Source organism: Curcuma longa, chromosome 12 (assembly GCF_044706935.1).
Source record: "Curcuma longa cultivar G26 ecotype Majalengka, Jawa Barat chromosome 12, ITB_CL_G26_1.1, whole genome shotgun sequence".
In the NCBI taxonomy this organism is placed as follows: Eukaryota; Viridiplantae; Streptophyta; class Magnoliopsida; order Zingiberales; family Zingiberaceae; genus Curcuma; species Curcuma longa.
Window position 1 is genome coordinate 9231458 of NC_133872.1, and position 17230 is coordinate 9248687.

The 17230-nt window shown below is 35.4% G+C and overlaps 2 protein-coding genes across 3 annotated transcripts; both read left to right on the top strand.

The window, feature by feature from the left end:
• The first annotated feature begins 463 nt into the window (after positions 1–463).
• Positions 464–13246, top strand: LOC141843267 (uncharacterized). 2 transcript variants are annotated; one of them, XR_012603024.1, is made up of 5 exons: positions 464–1799; positions 7263–7474; positions 9419–9642; positions 11186–12180; positions 13132–13246. XR_012603024.1 is itself a non-coding variant. In XM_074731326.1 (4 exons), the coding sequence occupies exons 1-4, from the start codon at positions 464–466 to the stop codon at positions 12087–12089; spliced, it is 2676 nt and encodes an 891-aa protein (XP_074587427.1). In that variant the 3' UTR covers positions 12090–12427. The 2 variants fall into 2 exon arrangements, 1 of the variants encoding a protein (XP_074587427.1); XM_074731326.1 differs by lacking the exon at positions 13132–13246 and having other exon boundaries at positions 11186–12427.
• LOC141843268 (uncharacterized) lies at positions 13125–13885 on the top strand. The gene has a single exon (XM_074731327.1). It carries the CDS (start codon positions 13125–13127, stop codon positions 13800–13802), a length of 678 nt encoding a protein of 225 aa, XP_074587428.1. The 3' UTR covers positions 13803–13885.
• Positions 13886–17230: the final 3345 nt, after the last annotated feature.

Consider the following 17230-nt stretch of genomic DNA (forward strand, 5'->3'; position numbering starts at 1 on the left):
AAAAAAAAATCCAGATGATTGGTGGGAAATTTTCATAGGGTAGACTGATCTTCAAAAAATAGAATAATTGAGATTTATTATTTTTTTAATATTAAAAAAAAGAAGCAAATTACAATATCGAAAGAGAGATTTCAAATGTCAAACAGACTTTTTTTTTGTAAAATAGTAACAACTCGAAGGGTAAAATCGGAATAATACGAAATATAATGCCAACTCCTCTCCTTCCCTCGCATCGTCTTCCTTCTCTCTCTCTCTTCTCAAACCGTTTCGCGTCTTTCTAAACGAAACGAAGCGGATTCAAACTTGGAATGAGGCGGCGGTGAGAAAGGAAGAAGAGCTCGGTGGTTAGGTTTCCTTGTTCCGTGCTCTGTTTCATTCCCTTGATGTCGAACTGCGGTTTGGAGTTGCGACGCCTCCGGCGGAGGCCCCGCTGAGGCGGCGGCGGCGGCGGGGAAGGAGGGAGATGGGATGCAACAGCTCGAAGGTGGATAAGTCGGATCTGGTGTTTCTGTGCCGGGAGCGGAGGGATTTGATTGCCGCAGCGGTGGACCGGCGCTACGCCCTCGCCGCCGCACACGCCGCCTACTTCGACGCGCTCTCGTCGGTAGGGGACGCGCTCCATAGATTCGTGCAGGAGGGGCTCACGGTGGCGTCCTCCTCCTTGCCTCCGGATTCTCCACTCCTCACCGTACCCTCGCCGGTCGGCAAAGGTAAAATAAAGTCTCACGGAGTGCGCAGTAACCCTCCCGCGGCTGCTGTTTCCTCTTACGAGACGACGCTCACTCGCTCCCTCTCTCCGGATGGATCCCACTTGCCGTTGTCGTCCGTTGCGGATTCGCAGGTGGATCATGACCGAATGAGCGAACCCGACGGAGGCGGTGGTGACCATGGAAAGGATGCATCCTCTACTCCATATCAGCATATCTCCTCTTCAAAGCCTAACTCCTCATTCCTAAAATCGTCCATGGAAATGCCCCAAACAATCTACCAGGAACCATTTCCCCAACCTCGGTCAGATTCTCTCAACAATGGCTATGAATATGGCTATTTTTATCCTCCTTATGGCGTTACAGTGGCACCAGGGAATCCAGCTGCAGATGAAAAATCTGGCCCTTCCGCCCCCATGGTGGCTCCTCCTACACCCCCTCCGCCCTCGCCAGGCAAAACCTCTGGCTGGGAGTTCTTAGATCCTTTTGCTAGTTATGAGCATTTCTTGCCTAATTATTCTCTGGGTAAGCTTCACACGGGTTTCTTCTTGAGCAGTCCTGATTTGGGTGAACTAAGAAAGCAAGAGGGAATCCCTGATCTTGAGTTTGAATTGGATGCTGAGCCAAAGAAGAGAGTGATGAAGGAGAATACAGAGTTAAAGAAGGAGAACACAATTGACAAAGGTTTAGGAGGCAAAGAATCTAGCGTTGGAAAGATGGAAGCTGTGTCTGCAAAGAATGCAAAAACGAAGGATGGGAAGATGGATGTTATCTGGTTAGCAGAAAAAGGGAGAATGAATAGTGGGACATTCAATAATGGCAAAAATGGTGAAGCGAAAGATTGGAAAAAGCGGATGGGGGCATTTGATAAAAAATCCTATGCAACAGAGGAAAGTGAGCCAAACAGTGGGAAATCATTGACTTCTGCAAGTAGTGAGCAATCATTTTTCCTTCATGCCACAAGGGATTTAATAGATGTTGTAAAGGAGATAAGGGAGCATTTCAATTCGGCTGCTGATTGTGGTGAAGAGGTATCAAGGATGCTTGAGGTGGATAAGTTTCCTTACCATTCACAAAGTGGAAGGTTTGGAGGTTAGTCTTCCATTTTTCTTGTCAGTTAAAGTATTCTGCTCTCCATCTGCATATTTGTGATGAGGTTAAATTTTGATATCATCTGCTAAATCATGGATTTTATTTGATATCATTCACATCATGGTAATTCTTTTAACTCCTTTGTCAAGTTCTCTAATTGTGATTTGTTTTTAACATTGCAAAAATTCATTTTCTAACATGAACTCCTTCTAAACTATTGCACCCATAAGTCTTGGATACATGGATTTTTTTGTCATACCTTAAATTCTAAGCTATTTTCTGTGGTTGTATCAAGGTAATTTAAGTGACTCGAATGTATTATGTAAACCCTTTGGGCTTCACTCTACCAACCTTGCACATTAACCCTAATCATAATTTAGGGGTTTTTTCAATTAGAGATGAATGAGTCAGCTGATGGATATTGTTTAATGTATCCTTTCTCTTGTTCATTTAGATAGATGAATGAATGAAAGGATCCATCCATCACCTATTCAGTTAGAATAATAAGTTAAAGTACAAACATTTAATTCGGTCAACTTGTAAACCTTCCTCTATTCTAATTGTAAGAACTAAGAAGGTTAAAATGTCAATTAGAGATGGATGACAACAATAGTAACTTTGATACAATAGCCCATTCATAGGCATGCCAATTGGCTATGCTCGGGAAGGCTTGATCTAGTTGGGTTGTGCTATGTTTGCCACAACCCTAAAGGGGGTCATGCAGGCTACAACTTGCAATGGCACAACCCTAGATCAATGCAAACTCAACCGTGATATCTTGTGTCATGCCTATGTCAACTTACCACATTGCAAAGATAAAAAATATTAAATTATTTTAAAATTATAAATAATAAAATTAACACTAGTAATAAATGCAATTTTAAATATTAAACAAATTTTTCATAAATATATTTTATAAAAATTATAACTATTTAGTAGAATTTTATTTTTTTAAAAAAAAATCTTTATAGATAGAAGGAATACTATTGACAAAATAATTATAAAAGTTACTTAATGGCATTTTTAGCCCGTGGTTATCCTTAACCCATTCAAGATAATAACTTTGACTTAAATTTCTTATCTAGTTTAACTTATCCCATTTTTTTAGAAATGGTCAATTTTGAAAATCATTTAATTTTTGTAAATAAGGAAAAATATCAAGTTTTAATAATAATTTATAATAAAAAGTTATTAATATGGATATTTTTTGTAATTTATAATATCAAGTTTTGTAAAAAGGATATTTTTTATAATAAAAGTTATAATAATCTAGGAAAGAACCCTTGTTTGGTAATTGTTAAAGATTATAATATGGATCTGAATGCTAAAGGGAGTGAATTGTGCGTATACATTCATATATACATTTCATAGTTTTCTTGCATTTTCATATGGATGAATAAACGTTAGCAATTAAATGTGCAGTGAAAATAAAAGACAAATCAAGTCAATGTCAATAGGATATTTAACATGGTTCAAACTCCCAATACTACTCCACGCTCTATCGACTTATTAGATAAGTCATTCCATGCAAAATCCACTATAAAATCATTCTCTTTCAAGGGTGGAGAATCCTTTTATGAAAATCTTTCCTTACAAGATGGAATAAATAAGTAGGAAATCAAGTTGTAAAGAGAAAACCCCACAAAAGCTTAATGATCATAAATCTATCTAAGGGTTTCTAAGAGAGCATAAAGGGTCTACAACAATAATACAATAATATTTTGAGGAATGTGAGTGTTGTTATCGACCTCCCTTTGCCCTTCTATTTAGCCTCCAAATTAAGCTTGAATAAGCTTCACAAACTATAACTCAACTTTTCTTTAGTTGATTGAAACACCTATCATGAAAGTCTTATCTACTAATGACTACTCTTCAATCAAATCAATCCTCCTTTATTCCGGTCAATCCCCTTCTAGACAACTTACATCCATTGCAGTCGACTCAGACCCTTTTAGTTGACTCAACTAGATAAGATGGTAAGCTTATTTGCCAATAGATGTCATTTCATTCGACTCAAATCAAGATAGTTGACTCAACCCTTTTCAGTCGACTTAACTACCTCTTTAACGAACTTATCACATCCAAAGGATACTTGTTGAGTTGACTTGATGACTTTTCAGTGACTCAATTCAAACAAAGAGCAACTTTATCTCGAGTAAAGAACATATAATTAACTGAATAGTTGACTCAATAGTTGACTGAATTGCTTGAGGTCATGATTGAAGCTCCAGAATTAAGCTCGACCATAGACTATGGCAATGAATCCATTAGTCCTTAGTTAAAGGCTCTCCACAAGCCAAATTAGGTAACCTCTACCTAGTTAACTCACATCATACCATCATGGTGTTACCCAAAAGCGTGAACCCAAATTATAAGTCACTCGCAATTCCTCAAGGCTCACCATCTTCTAGGTCTTCCTTTGTCACACCTTTACATTGCCAAGAGTCCACCTCCCATCAAGTCCTTAGTCCTTCAGATACATTGAGCGCTCCAGTCTGACTCAACATGGCATCCTTCGCTAAGTCACCTTTATAGTTCACTTGTCAAGATTCCCTATAGTTCACCTCCATGTGAGGTCTTAGTCCTTCGGATGCATCTATTTGTCATCCTTTACAAGTCACCTACGGAGCTCTCCTCATTCTAAGTCGTCAAAGCTCTTGACACATCATCTCATGCCCATTATAGAGTCCACGTTGCCATGATTTGGGGTATGATTGCACAATAATAACTTCCTAATATTTTTTTTTCTCGTATAAAATAAGTTTTACTTGACTTTTGCCTATTATTAAATTAACTTAACTCAAATTATGAATGAATTATTTAATATTTTTAAAAATCTCATCTTGGCACTTCTAGGTTATATTTATTGTTTTTATTCCTCATCTTTATGTTTGACATGACTTTTAATGCACAAATGAGAGATCATATCTATTTTTCTTCCTTGATTGTCATCTCTTTTGTTTTTTGCTCCATTTCTCTTTCCAAATAAACCCTTATCAATTTTTGATGCAAGATAGGTGTAAGAGGTTGGCTAAGTGCCAATGACAAGTGCTCATGAGAAGCACACATGTTGGTGCTAGGATTAGAAAAATGTCTTCCTTTTAGCATCATCTTCCATAAGAGGAAGTTTCTTAGATTGGAGGTGGAGAAAGATATTTCTTCGTAGAGTCAAGACAAACAGTTAGTTTTATGGTTGGTGGAGAGAAGAATAGAAGCAAGATCTTCACTCAAGGATGCGTAGAGCAATAAGGTAAAGATTAAGAGGGAAGAGGGCATGGGTGTACTTGCTAATAGATCGTGGTGTTCATGGGTGGAGAAGAAGGAGAAGAGACTTTGGTTGCTTGTAATGGAGGGAGATGGTAAGAACAAAAAGTGAAAAAAGAGTGGTGGGTGGGGATAATGAGGATTCAAGAGGCTAAGTGAGCAATCAGGAGATAGGTGACAAAAGGCGGGTTGGAGAAGAGGATGAGAGGTACATGATAGTGAAGGTGGCTTGCATGAGACTAGGTGGTAGATGATGGTGGAAGATAGAGGAAGTGGCAAAAAGAGAATCAACCATTAAGTGATGGATGAAGTGACATTGAAGGTAAGATGGAAGGGGTGGATGCATATAGAGGTGAAGGAGCTTTTTAAGCAAAGGTGTATTATCATACCAAATTAAGAATTCAACTTTAATACCAATTGATAGAACACAGGATAACTATTTCACACATAAAAATTACAACTCTCACACGAAGAAAATATTCAAAAGTTTAATTTAAACCTACTTGATCTTGTCATGTTATAGTGAACTTCAACTAATCCTAAATTGACTTTTACTTGATAAACATCAAATATTTTATGAGATAATATCAAAACTTGAATTCAACATTCAACATCTCAAATATAATTCAACAATAAGCATTTATAACAATCAAATATTAATAAAAATATTTTTAATTAATATATTATATTTAAAAAGTATCCAAAACTATATTGACATGACAAAATACAGTACCGAAATCATATTGTTTCAATTATAATGAAATTTCGATACAACTCAAAATTTTAAATCTCGGACAAAACTAACAAAATTCCAAAAGGACGCCATGGGCAAGCTACACCTCAAGTATAACCAAAGAAGTTTACCAAGAATTTCCTTATAGCTATTTCTAGAACATGACCTATAGGTATCAATTTATAGAAAAGATTCTTTTTCACATTTCTCAATATGATATGCTTCTTTGATTGAGTTGCAAATTGTAGCATGGGATAGAATGGCCAAAAATCAAAGTATCTATGGTATGGGGGATATATATGATCATATAACTGACCAAATCTGAATTGTTGTGGAAAAAAATAAAAAATAAAAATAATTTAGTATAAAATATAACAAATGATGTTCAACCACAATAAGGATATATATTTCCTGAAATAACATAATAACAAAACATGAATAATGAATTGTAAATTGAATTAATTAGATTAATAATAATATTAGCAAGTTTAACTAAATATATTAATAAAAATACCATGAGTATCTAAATTTCATTAGATATTATTTTCTAAAATAGATTATTATTTAACATTCAATATTAGTTTAATTGAGCAGGAGATTTGTGACAATATTATCAAGAGATATTATAACTCTTGAATTTTGATCAATATTAAATGAAGAAAAAAATGGATGAAGTGCTTAGTTTACATTCACATGCAACAAAGTTATTTTTTTGATCTCGCAACAAATATTAGGTGGTGAGTTAGTGAAAGATTTAAGTTAGAATTTACTAGAGCAACAATAATGACTATCTCTTTCACATGCATGCCTTCACTAGTATTAAAACAAGGATAGGGATAGACTTGGTAGATTGGTTGATTTTGTCGAAATTGATCTTATTTGGCAAAATTCAATCTATTATATCCTCTTTATCCATGATTTGATAAGTTTTTAATCAATTTAATCTATTTTCTAGTGTAGTTAGTAATTTCTTTGAAACTCTACTCTTTAAACTTAACCATTGATTTATAAGGGATGACTAATTTCTCAAGAAAGATTGAATCAACCTTCGTGGATACCAATCTAACTCGGACAATCCATATCGACTATTTGAATAACAATGTATTGGACTGTCATACACTAGGAGGAAGTATTTCTCAAAATCCTTCAAATGAGGATTAGCATTTTCAATAATCAATTCTAGTATCTTTGGTAACTATATGGCAAGGAGTTTCTTGGCTTTTTGGTTGGGATGGTTTTCTATTTCTAAGAGTTAAGTTCTTAATGGTTAACTATCTTAACAACGTTTTCCATCACTAAATGACTCTTTCTTCATTTTGTGTTCTAAAAATCTTGTATTCCTACTTTTTCATGAGCTTCATAATTAAAACAAAATGGACATATGGGCCTCTCCGTGTACAAACTATTATAACACGGAGCATGATACTCGGTAAAATTTCATAATCTAGAGTATTTATTTTTTGCAGATATTTCATCCAGAATTTTGGATCAGACAGCTGCTCCTTTTTTGACATCTTCACTTTCTTTTAAGCCACCGCAAGATGCAAATACAAGTACAATGAAAGGAAAAGCAGGGAAAAGGAATCTTGCTGATGATGTTATCATGAATTCAAGGAACCTTTCGTCTACTCTCGAGAAGTTATATCTATTGGAGGAAAAACTTTATAAGGAAATAAAGGTACACTGGAAAAGCTTTCTTTGAGAAAAGATTTCTCAAGGGAAAAGTAGATTAGCTCAACTCAATAGAGTCATTGAATTTTGTATTAAGCAATCTTTTATTTGAGCGAATAAACAAAACTTTACCAATTTGCAAGAACACAAGAAGTTTATTGTGATGTTCTCAAGACTAGATTTTTCTTGGCAAAAATTCCATTTAATTCAGTAACTCCTTCAAAATGACCTTAGAATTTCATAATCACTAAAATGCCGCACTTCAGTTTTCATTCTCTTGTCATTTAAATCCCTTCCTACCATTTATATGCTTAGTGCCTTACAAGAATAATCACGTAGCAAACATGTGGCATTATTCATTGGAGTTGTAAACTTGACACGTAATTTAATCCATTAGATGAAGTAGCAATATTGATGGCTAAGGGGTAAAGTGATCATCATTATCAAGCCATATTGTCCTAGCTACTTAGAGTCGATTTCATGAATCTTATCCCTTTGTTAAATTCTATGTAAGACAACCTATCTTAGGAAAATTAAGATTCATGTTTATTGGTTCAAATAAATATTTATGCTCACTATCTAAGTGTAACATAACCTAAACCATTTATCATATGGGCTTGGAATTGATATTGATGGTTTTGTTAGAAAGTTATAGGTGTTTGAAAATTTTGGGTATAATTTGATGATTTTGAAACTCTAGGTGCGTTTTGAAAAAGGAGATTGATTCCAAGGGGTAAAATGAAAATTTCCTTCCTTTAACTTAATCCTACACTATGTTGGGACTAAATTATGAGGAGAGCAACAATCATCAAAATTGAGAAAACAACTTGAGTGGTAAATGTTAGCATTTTAATTAATTCATTAATAGCTTTGATATTTTCACTTACAAGGAAAATATATTATCACCCACCTTTTAAACAACTCATATAAGATGAATGTTGATAAGAAATGCCAACATAAGGTACAAGACACTAGTATTTACTTATCTAGTGATGTTTTCATGTACTTTTTTGGCTTGTCCATTTATATATCATGCTAGTTTCCCGTGTTTGTTGATCCGCATTGATAGAAATTTGCAAAGCCATAGAATTTAAAGGGAAAGCAATGTGACAAAATCACTAACCATTGCATTGAAATATGCTTGCTTGAATATGCAAGATGTAACAGGGAAATGAAAGGTGTAATGTATAAAAAAGAGAATTTACATGGAGTGTTAGCAAGAAGAAATCCTTTTTTCACTAGCTAATACAACTTGATAAAGAGATGCCCTAATCAGTAGTCACCTAGAGTGCCTCAAGTTGAGCTAGAAAGCAGGCCCACTGCAATAACTGTGTTCTTTGGAGAGATTTGCATAATCATGTTGTCACTATTGATATTTCTAATCTCTTCTAATGCACCTTTACTATAAGAAAACAAAACATGTGTGGTAATGGTGGATGTTTATGTCAGACTTTGTTGATTCTTTATTCCCTTTTGGAAATTCCTAGGCCGACTTCTTTCAATTCACATTCAGCACATTTGGAAAACTATCTTGTTTCTTATGACCTCTAGATGACTTTATGTATCTTACATTGTAAGAGCTGTGTCTAATTTTTCCCAATTATTGGCACTTTGTGCAAGTTATTTGAGTAATTGTTTTCTAAAAATGTCCTATTTAGCTTGTGCATGGAAAATGCTTGTACATTTAATAATGCATTTCAATCATTTAACTAAATCACTAGTCTTGATGTATCAACATCAAAACATTTTATGAAACCTTCAGCAGTTGTGTGCACTATAATCTGAATCGATGGCAAATTTGGAAGCCAATAATTGCTTGTTTTTAGTTAATCTTCTTTTAGACACAGGATAGTTTAAAATGTTCAGCTAACAGTTAGTAAACACATTCTTTGTTGCTTCATCATCTCTCTTTATGGACATCTCTATTAAATTTTCTAGGTGATTGTTCTAGGAAGAAGAAAAACTTCGAATCATCTATGAAAAGAGATACAAACAACTAAAAGCTTTGAGCGATAGTGGAGCAGACTCCTCTAAGATTGAAATGACTCAAATTTCAGTAAGAAAACTGCAGACAGAAATTAGTGTCATTGTTAGATCTATCAATTCCATTTCAAACAGAATGCACAAGATCAGAGATGAAGAACTGCAACCTCTACTTACTGAATTAGTGCGAGGGTATGCCTCAAGCTTTGTTGTGATTCTTTTTGTTACTCATTTGTATTACCAATTAGCATTTTAGCACAAGTAAGTTAAAGGAGTAATTGTTAAATCTATTCCGTACTTTCTAACTTTTAACAAATCTATCATGTACTTTTAAAATCACCAATCTATCATCTACTTTCAAAAACACACTGTCATACTTTGTCATGTACTTTACACCTTTTAACAAATCAATCCTGTACTTTTAAAAATAACAAATCTATTACTATTTATAAATAAAACAAATATATTATGCAATAAAATTTGTTAAGAATTTATTAACTGATGGTATACTAAAAGAGAATTAATAAAGCGGATGACGTGGATGAAAAGTTAACTAGGCATGCAGTTATTTCATGAGTTAACAAATAATTAATGGAATTTCATTTGTGTGATAGATTTGTTACATTTTTATATAGTATGTAATATATTTGTTAAAAATTGTAAATTATGTGATAAATTTAGCAATTAAACTGAATGCTGCAGCTTCAAGAAGGTAGCTAATGGATTTTGACAAAGTCTACTTGCCTATATATTGACTATATTGAATTCATTTAAAAAAATATTCAGTTGTTAGTAGATAGTTCTATATGGGGAAATGTTCCCTTGAAATTAACAAAGAGATCAAAAGTTTGTCATCGTCAAGACATTTTGGTCTCAACTATTTGAGGTAACTATATAGATCTTAGGACAGAGTTACCAGAGGTTTTATTCAACATATCTTGATCAAAAGTTTGTCATTATCAAGGCATATTAGTCTCAACTATTTGAGGTTATTATCTAGGCCTTGTCCCTCCATTGACAACAATTTACATAGTCTTCTAACCTCAATAAACTATAGTAGAAGATGATATATGTATCGAATTTGCATCATACATCATCATAGTACGACCTCTATATCTAGGAGATTCAAAATCTCGAGCCATATGGGAGTTTTGGTCTTTCACTAAAATGATATTGTTTTGATATTGTGCTAACATCCTGATGCATGGTGTTGGTGGCGGATTGGAAGTTGAAGGAGAAAGGAGATGAAGTCGAGGAAGGAGATTTTATCTATGTCAAGTTGTATTGAGTTTCAGAAATTTATCGAAATGATACATTTCTTTTACCCTGCATGGTACGAGATTTCAAACAATGCCTCTAATCCAACCATTAGCTCAATTAGTGGATGACCAACATCTAAAGCCAACTTTAAATGGTAATGTTGCCATTTGCCACTGCTTGCAGATCCAAATTTAGAGTTTGATGCTTTGATGCTCAACGGTTATTCATTGGCACCTCAATTTGTAAAGGAAACTTAACCTCTCTAGAACTATGGTTTGTTTGGAATTCAAATATGGTATCTGATGATAAATATTTTTTTCCTGTCTATAACTTTGGTGACACTCTTTTATGAGAAAAGAAAGAATACATGGATGATTGCTGTAGGGGCTCTTTGAGATCTGTTCAATAAAGAAAATTTATGAATCTACTGTCATTACCTAACACATTCTGATAGCTGTTTTTCAATTTCATGTAGACTTGTAAGAATGTGGCAGAGTGTTCTGAATTGCCATCAGAAGCAGCTGAAGGTTATAGTTAATAGCAAAATCCACAAGCTGGTGTCAAGAACTGGAAGTCAAAGAGAATCAGTTTCCAAAGCCACTAAGGAATTGCAGTTGGAGGTGATAAACTGGTACCAATGCTTCATTGATTGGATTTTCGTACAGAAATCGTATATCGATGCCTTGAATGGGTGGTTAATTAGCTGGTTGCCTCAAGAAGTCGAGCAGACATCTGATGGAGTTGCTCCTTTCTCTCCTAGTAGGATTGGAGCTCCATCTGTGTTTGTCCTCTCGAATGATTGGTACCATGCAAACAAACAAATTTCAGGAAAACAAGTCATTGAAGCTATGGATACTTTTATTAGGATTCTTCACTCTCTTTTGCGGACTCAAAAAGAGGAAGAACGTCATAGACTCGAAGCAGAATATCTGTCACAAGTTTATGATAAAAATTTAGTTAATTTCATGGAGAAAGGCACAGCTGGGCATCTGGAGATTGAATCTGTAAATAAGAATGGTCTGCCACACCGTGATGATGGCATAGTCAAATTGGACTTTCTGAGAAAGAGATTGGATGAGAAGATTCATAAACATAAGGAGAGTTTAAATCAAATTAAAAAGGTCTCTTCCAGTACTTTGCAAAGTGGTTTGACTCCATTATTCGAAGCACTAGGGAGCTTTACTTCAGATATAGTGAGAGAGTATGATAGTGTTAGAATTCCAACTGAAGGTGGAGAAATGCAGGACAAGTACAAAAGCAGTTTTCAGTTAAATGAATTTATTGCCTTGGATGTGTTTTTATTGAAGGCAATGTTTCATGATTGGCCTTGCTACACTGGGAAGAGACTGACCGAACTGTTCTTCGTCGGAAACATTTGAGCAAATAGGATGTTAAGACATAATAGACAACCATAATGGCAGAGCAGAACATTAACAGATCTAGTAGTTCATGAATGCAATTACAGTTCAGGTAGTGTGACATACACCAAAGTTTTGTTCACTCAATAAAGATTAATGCCCTATTGGACAAAGCATTATCAATAGCATAGAATTTTTCTTTTTAAATGTTTGGCATTCTACGTCGCAGATGTTTAATGTTTTGGTAATCTTCTTATTATTCGAGCGCTTGATCGTGCAAAGCATGAATCAGTATCATATAGCTGGTGTTGCATAGTTAATTGATGCCTTATGGAGCAGTTGTGACTTGTACATTTATCACTTACCTCACCCTTTTATTCTAACTTCAATCCCTTCATTTGTTGTTTATCGGTCTTCTTTGTTCTGCTACTATCTTAATGATATGATCATAGTTTCTTTCAAATCATGATGGGTTCATATGATTTTTGCATGAAGAGCGTCCGATTAATCAATTCTTCATCTGAATGAATTGTGTTGTTGTAACATAGCTGAATTGCCATATGAACTTGTATTATTCTGGTTCTGTTTATTTGCTTATGTGTAGCCAACTCCCACATGGCCCTTGTATTCTTGCTGCTACATTAATAAGAATATCTGAAACACGAACATTAGACATTAAGTTTATGTTATTTATTTCTTGCAACTTTTTCTGCTGAAATTAAGCTCTTACAGGAATGATTTGTAAGACTTGGACATTTTAATCTTCAATGGTATTTTAGATTTCCATAGATAATTATTAGCTACCTTGTTAGAACAGCACAATTAATTATTGTCTTGGTACTTTTAAACAAATAGGTCCCCACTAAAAGGCCTTTAATTTGTCCACAAGTTTCTGTTGGAAGTTGGAAAAACTTATCTTTCCCTTGCAACGGAGGCAGCATTTTACAGCTATGATAATGAAGTAGACGTAAAGCAATCAAACCCACCATCATTCTCCTCAAAACTTTATATGTATATCTGATGTGTGCTCCATGATCCAACAATTGTCTTCATTGCATGGCAGAAATCCTGGAAGGCTATGCATCCTCTGTTCCAGCTCAAGGAGAGGTGGACACCACTCGCCCCTTCCGATCCGTCAAGGAGGCCGTTGCGGTCTTCGGGGAACACTTGCTTACCGGGGATGCTTCTTCTTCTCATAAGGTCACTGCTAGCTCCAAAGTAGACACCACTTCTAGGCCAATTCTTTCATCTCCAAATCTGGTTCCGAAGCCAGTCTGCTCCAGTGTTTCCTCCTCGCCAAATTCGTACCATTCTTCAACTACCATTAACTTTGTACGAAAATTGGAGGCTGAAGTCGAGGAGATAAAGCAAGAGTTGATTCATATGAAGGAGAGGGAGTCCCAAACAGCCAGAACAATTGCCACTCTCAGGTCCCAGGTGCAAAACCGAGTCTCTAAATTAGAAGCAACAGAGAGTGTTCAGCCAGTAGATCAATGGCAAGAGTATAGAACAACAAACTTAGAAGAAAGATTCGAGTATTTACCGAGTTTGCGTCAAGTGCTAAGCATCGTCGGGATGGAAGACCAAGACCAATTCGGTAGAAGACGGGTTAAGCCGCAGAAGAAAAAGCCTATTGTTCCACTGGTAGGAGATATGTTCTCCAGGAAAAAAGGAGCCAATGTAGATCTCGGTAGCCCTTTCTACAGTCGTTTCTCCATTAACAGCTTCACTTAATGTTTGTTCTACATGTATTATACGAGAACATCTGGTTTGGAGAATATCTTGTTCGATTTAATAAGTTCTGTACGTTTTCCATTACGAGAGTTGAAACATACAAATCCCTATAAAGTTGTGTTCATATGCTGTGTATTAAGCTTTGTTTGTTCCGGTGCCAAATGAGATATGCATTTAGTAATTTAGAACAGAAAATAAAACTAAATGAAAGAGTAAGGTTAAATAACTTGCGATTGAAAAGGTAAAGATATAATTTATATAAATTAATCTGTCATTAGTAGTTGAAAATAACAACCATAAATAAATAAGGATAGAGTTAACATGGTTAGTTTGCAATAGTGACTTTCTTAAAGGCAAGTCTTACTAGATAAAAAGGGTCGAGCAAAGATGTCTTTACAAATGAATGAATCTAGATTATTAACACCACAAAAATAATCAAAATTAGTGATGAAATATTCAGTTTGGATAAATTTATCGTCTAATCTATTATACATCTAAACTTTATTCATATACATTGTAAAGACTGCAAAATTAAATTTTTATTTAATGCCATAATATGTTAAAATAAATTTGTAGGTAGTTAAATAAATTCTAAAGTTCTTTGACTTATTACTATCAATTAAGTACCATATTGCAGCCACTTACTACTATGTGGTCAAGTTATATTAAGTTTAATTACATAATCGGGATTAGCGATGTATTTTTGTTATCGACAAGGTTAACTATTTCTAGTTGTGTTAATGTTGTAAGTCTACTCGTTAATATTAATATTTTTAAATTTACCAAATAATAGTTAATACATCTGGCTTATCAATACAAGCAATACAGAAATATATAATATAAATGACAGAAAAAAAAATCACCTATAATACTAATAGAAAATCAAGGTCGGAGTATCTGAAATGACGTCTCTTGAACAACTGCGAATAAAGGAATTGTATATTAAAACAAACAAATAGATTACATCTTAAAAATTCTAAACAGGTGGCGACGAACTCGGCTAGGTCAAGGTCGACCCCAAGCAGCTCAGTCAGACTGACCCTAGCGCCTGTGAGCTCAGACAAGCCGGATCCGACGCCGACAAGATGGGCCGACCCAGTCCTGATGCCGGTGAGCAGGGTCAGCCCTGTGCCCCTGTCCCAACGCCGTCGAGCTCGGCCAGGCCCAACCCGACGTCGCCGAGCTCAGCCAGGCCCGGCCCAACCTCGGCGAGTTCGACTAGGTCGGCCCCGAACCTGCCGAGCTTGGCCAGGCCACACCCGACGCTGGCGAGCTCGCCAAGGTTGGGTCCGACGCCGGTGAGGTCGGTCGCCAGTCGCCGCCGAATCAAAAAACCTTAAACACTGGAGAGACTTACTAGAGTTGGGAATGCCAGAGGAAATGCCGGAGCCAACGCCAAAAATCGAGAGCCGAAAAATCAGGTTGCGCGAGGGGAAAGAATAGGGTCAGAAACCCTACAAATCACAACCTTAGGACGAAATTTAATTTCCATCGGAATTCCGTCGTTAATTTAGCGACGAAAATTAAATTTCGTCACCAATTGCCGATAGACACTTTTTCCTCTCACTAACATCGTGACGAAATTTTTTTTCCCATCTCCAATTTACTGGCAGAAATATTTTAATTACAAATAGCGATGAAATTTATTTCCATCACTAAATTAGCGATGAATTTTAAATATCCGTCACTAAATTATATCGCTAATTATAGGTTTTGTTGTAGTGTAACTACTAATAACAAACTTTATAATAATTCTCTAAATTTTAGGATTACTCTGAGAGGATTACACCCTCTTCTGTAAAAAGGTGGAATCCGCCACCTTAGCAGCCCTACACAGTCGGCCCCACGACCATCTGTGAGGAGGTAAATCGAGAAACTACAGTTGATCACAACGCAGGAGGATATTGCCAGGATTACACCCTCTAGATTATTCTAAGATGGAGTGAATAATATTTTTAAAATTAATTTATTTTAAAAGCTTAACTTAGAGTTTTCAAATAGTGAGTGTAATTGGAAATGGAGAAGATTCGTCGAAGAAATGCTTTTAGAAAGTCATGACAATTTAAAAAATATTTTTCAAAAGCTTTGTTAAATAATAGTGCAATGAAAGTAAAAGAAATCTGGTAAAAATCTTTTAGTTGATTGTTGAAGAAACATCGATTAAAATCTTGTAGTTGATTGTTGAGGAAACATCAATACAAATCTAGTAAAAATCTTGACCGACCATGCAAATCAATCATCTAGTAAAGTACCATCAGATGATTGATTAACTTTGACTTTGAAACACATGTTTCTTAGTCAAGTCATTGCCTATTTTAAGAAAGTTACCCTTACTCATATTCACTTTCTTCCATTTTCCTTGCCAGAAGTTCATCTCTTGCACTTTTTCTTTGCTCGGTATCTAATCGTCTTCAACTTATCGAAACTTTGTCTATTTTGGTATCTGATTCATCTTAACCAACTGAGACTTCACATCTATGTGGTATATGATCAACCTTGACCTACCAAAACTATGTAAACATTGAGCACCATAAGTCAATAGTCATATAAAGATCAAATGTTAGTTCTAGAAATGTTTTATTGTCATTCAGAAGGGGGTCTGGCTCATCTACTAGACCCTCATCATATCAAGGAGCTCATCCTGTTGTTGTCGAAAAGTACTAAACTCTTGTTGTATCTCATTGAATCCAATAGTGATGGTCATAAACCCAACATTGAGAGTCTTCTCCAAATGTGTCAATCTCTCAAATATAGTGAGATGTCATGTTGGAGCTAGCAATGCTAGCTTTGGTTGTCCATGCTCCTCCTCTTCATCATCAATCTTCTCCTCAGCTATTTGTCTGTCTGTCTCCTAACTAGGTCTTCAAACCGTAACATGATCACCCTCCTTGACCATGCATGCTAGCCAAGGTCAATTTTCATAATCCAATCTGATCGTATTTGTCTAATAATGGCTTGACATTTCTCATGGTCACATCTATTCCTAGCTAGGGATACCAAAATATATATAGTGATGATGTGACAAAATGACATGCACTTTTCCTTAAATAGAAATGGAGAAATGATGATGGACTAAAATATCTGAAGCACCATGTCAATGTCTAGACTCTAAGGTAAGACATACATCATGTAAAGGTGAGGGAGTAAACTCCAAATAAGTGAACCTACTAAGTTAAATAAATGAAGTATTGAATTTTGTATATTTTATTTGTTATTTGTTGTTTATTTTATAGGAAATAGAAGTTAGACAAAGGCTCAGGCTGGCCAATTGGGAACTGATTTGAGTCATCGGACTCATGGTTCGGACAACTGAAAGGCAATCCGATCGATCAAAAGTCAGCCTGATTGAGTTTGAGTAGAACGGACATTAGATAAGTTTTGATTGAGTTTTAGACGATCAGAGGATGTCCAATTGACCAAAGGGTCAA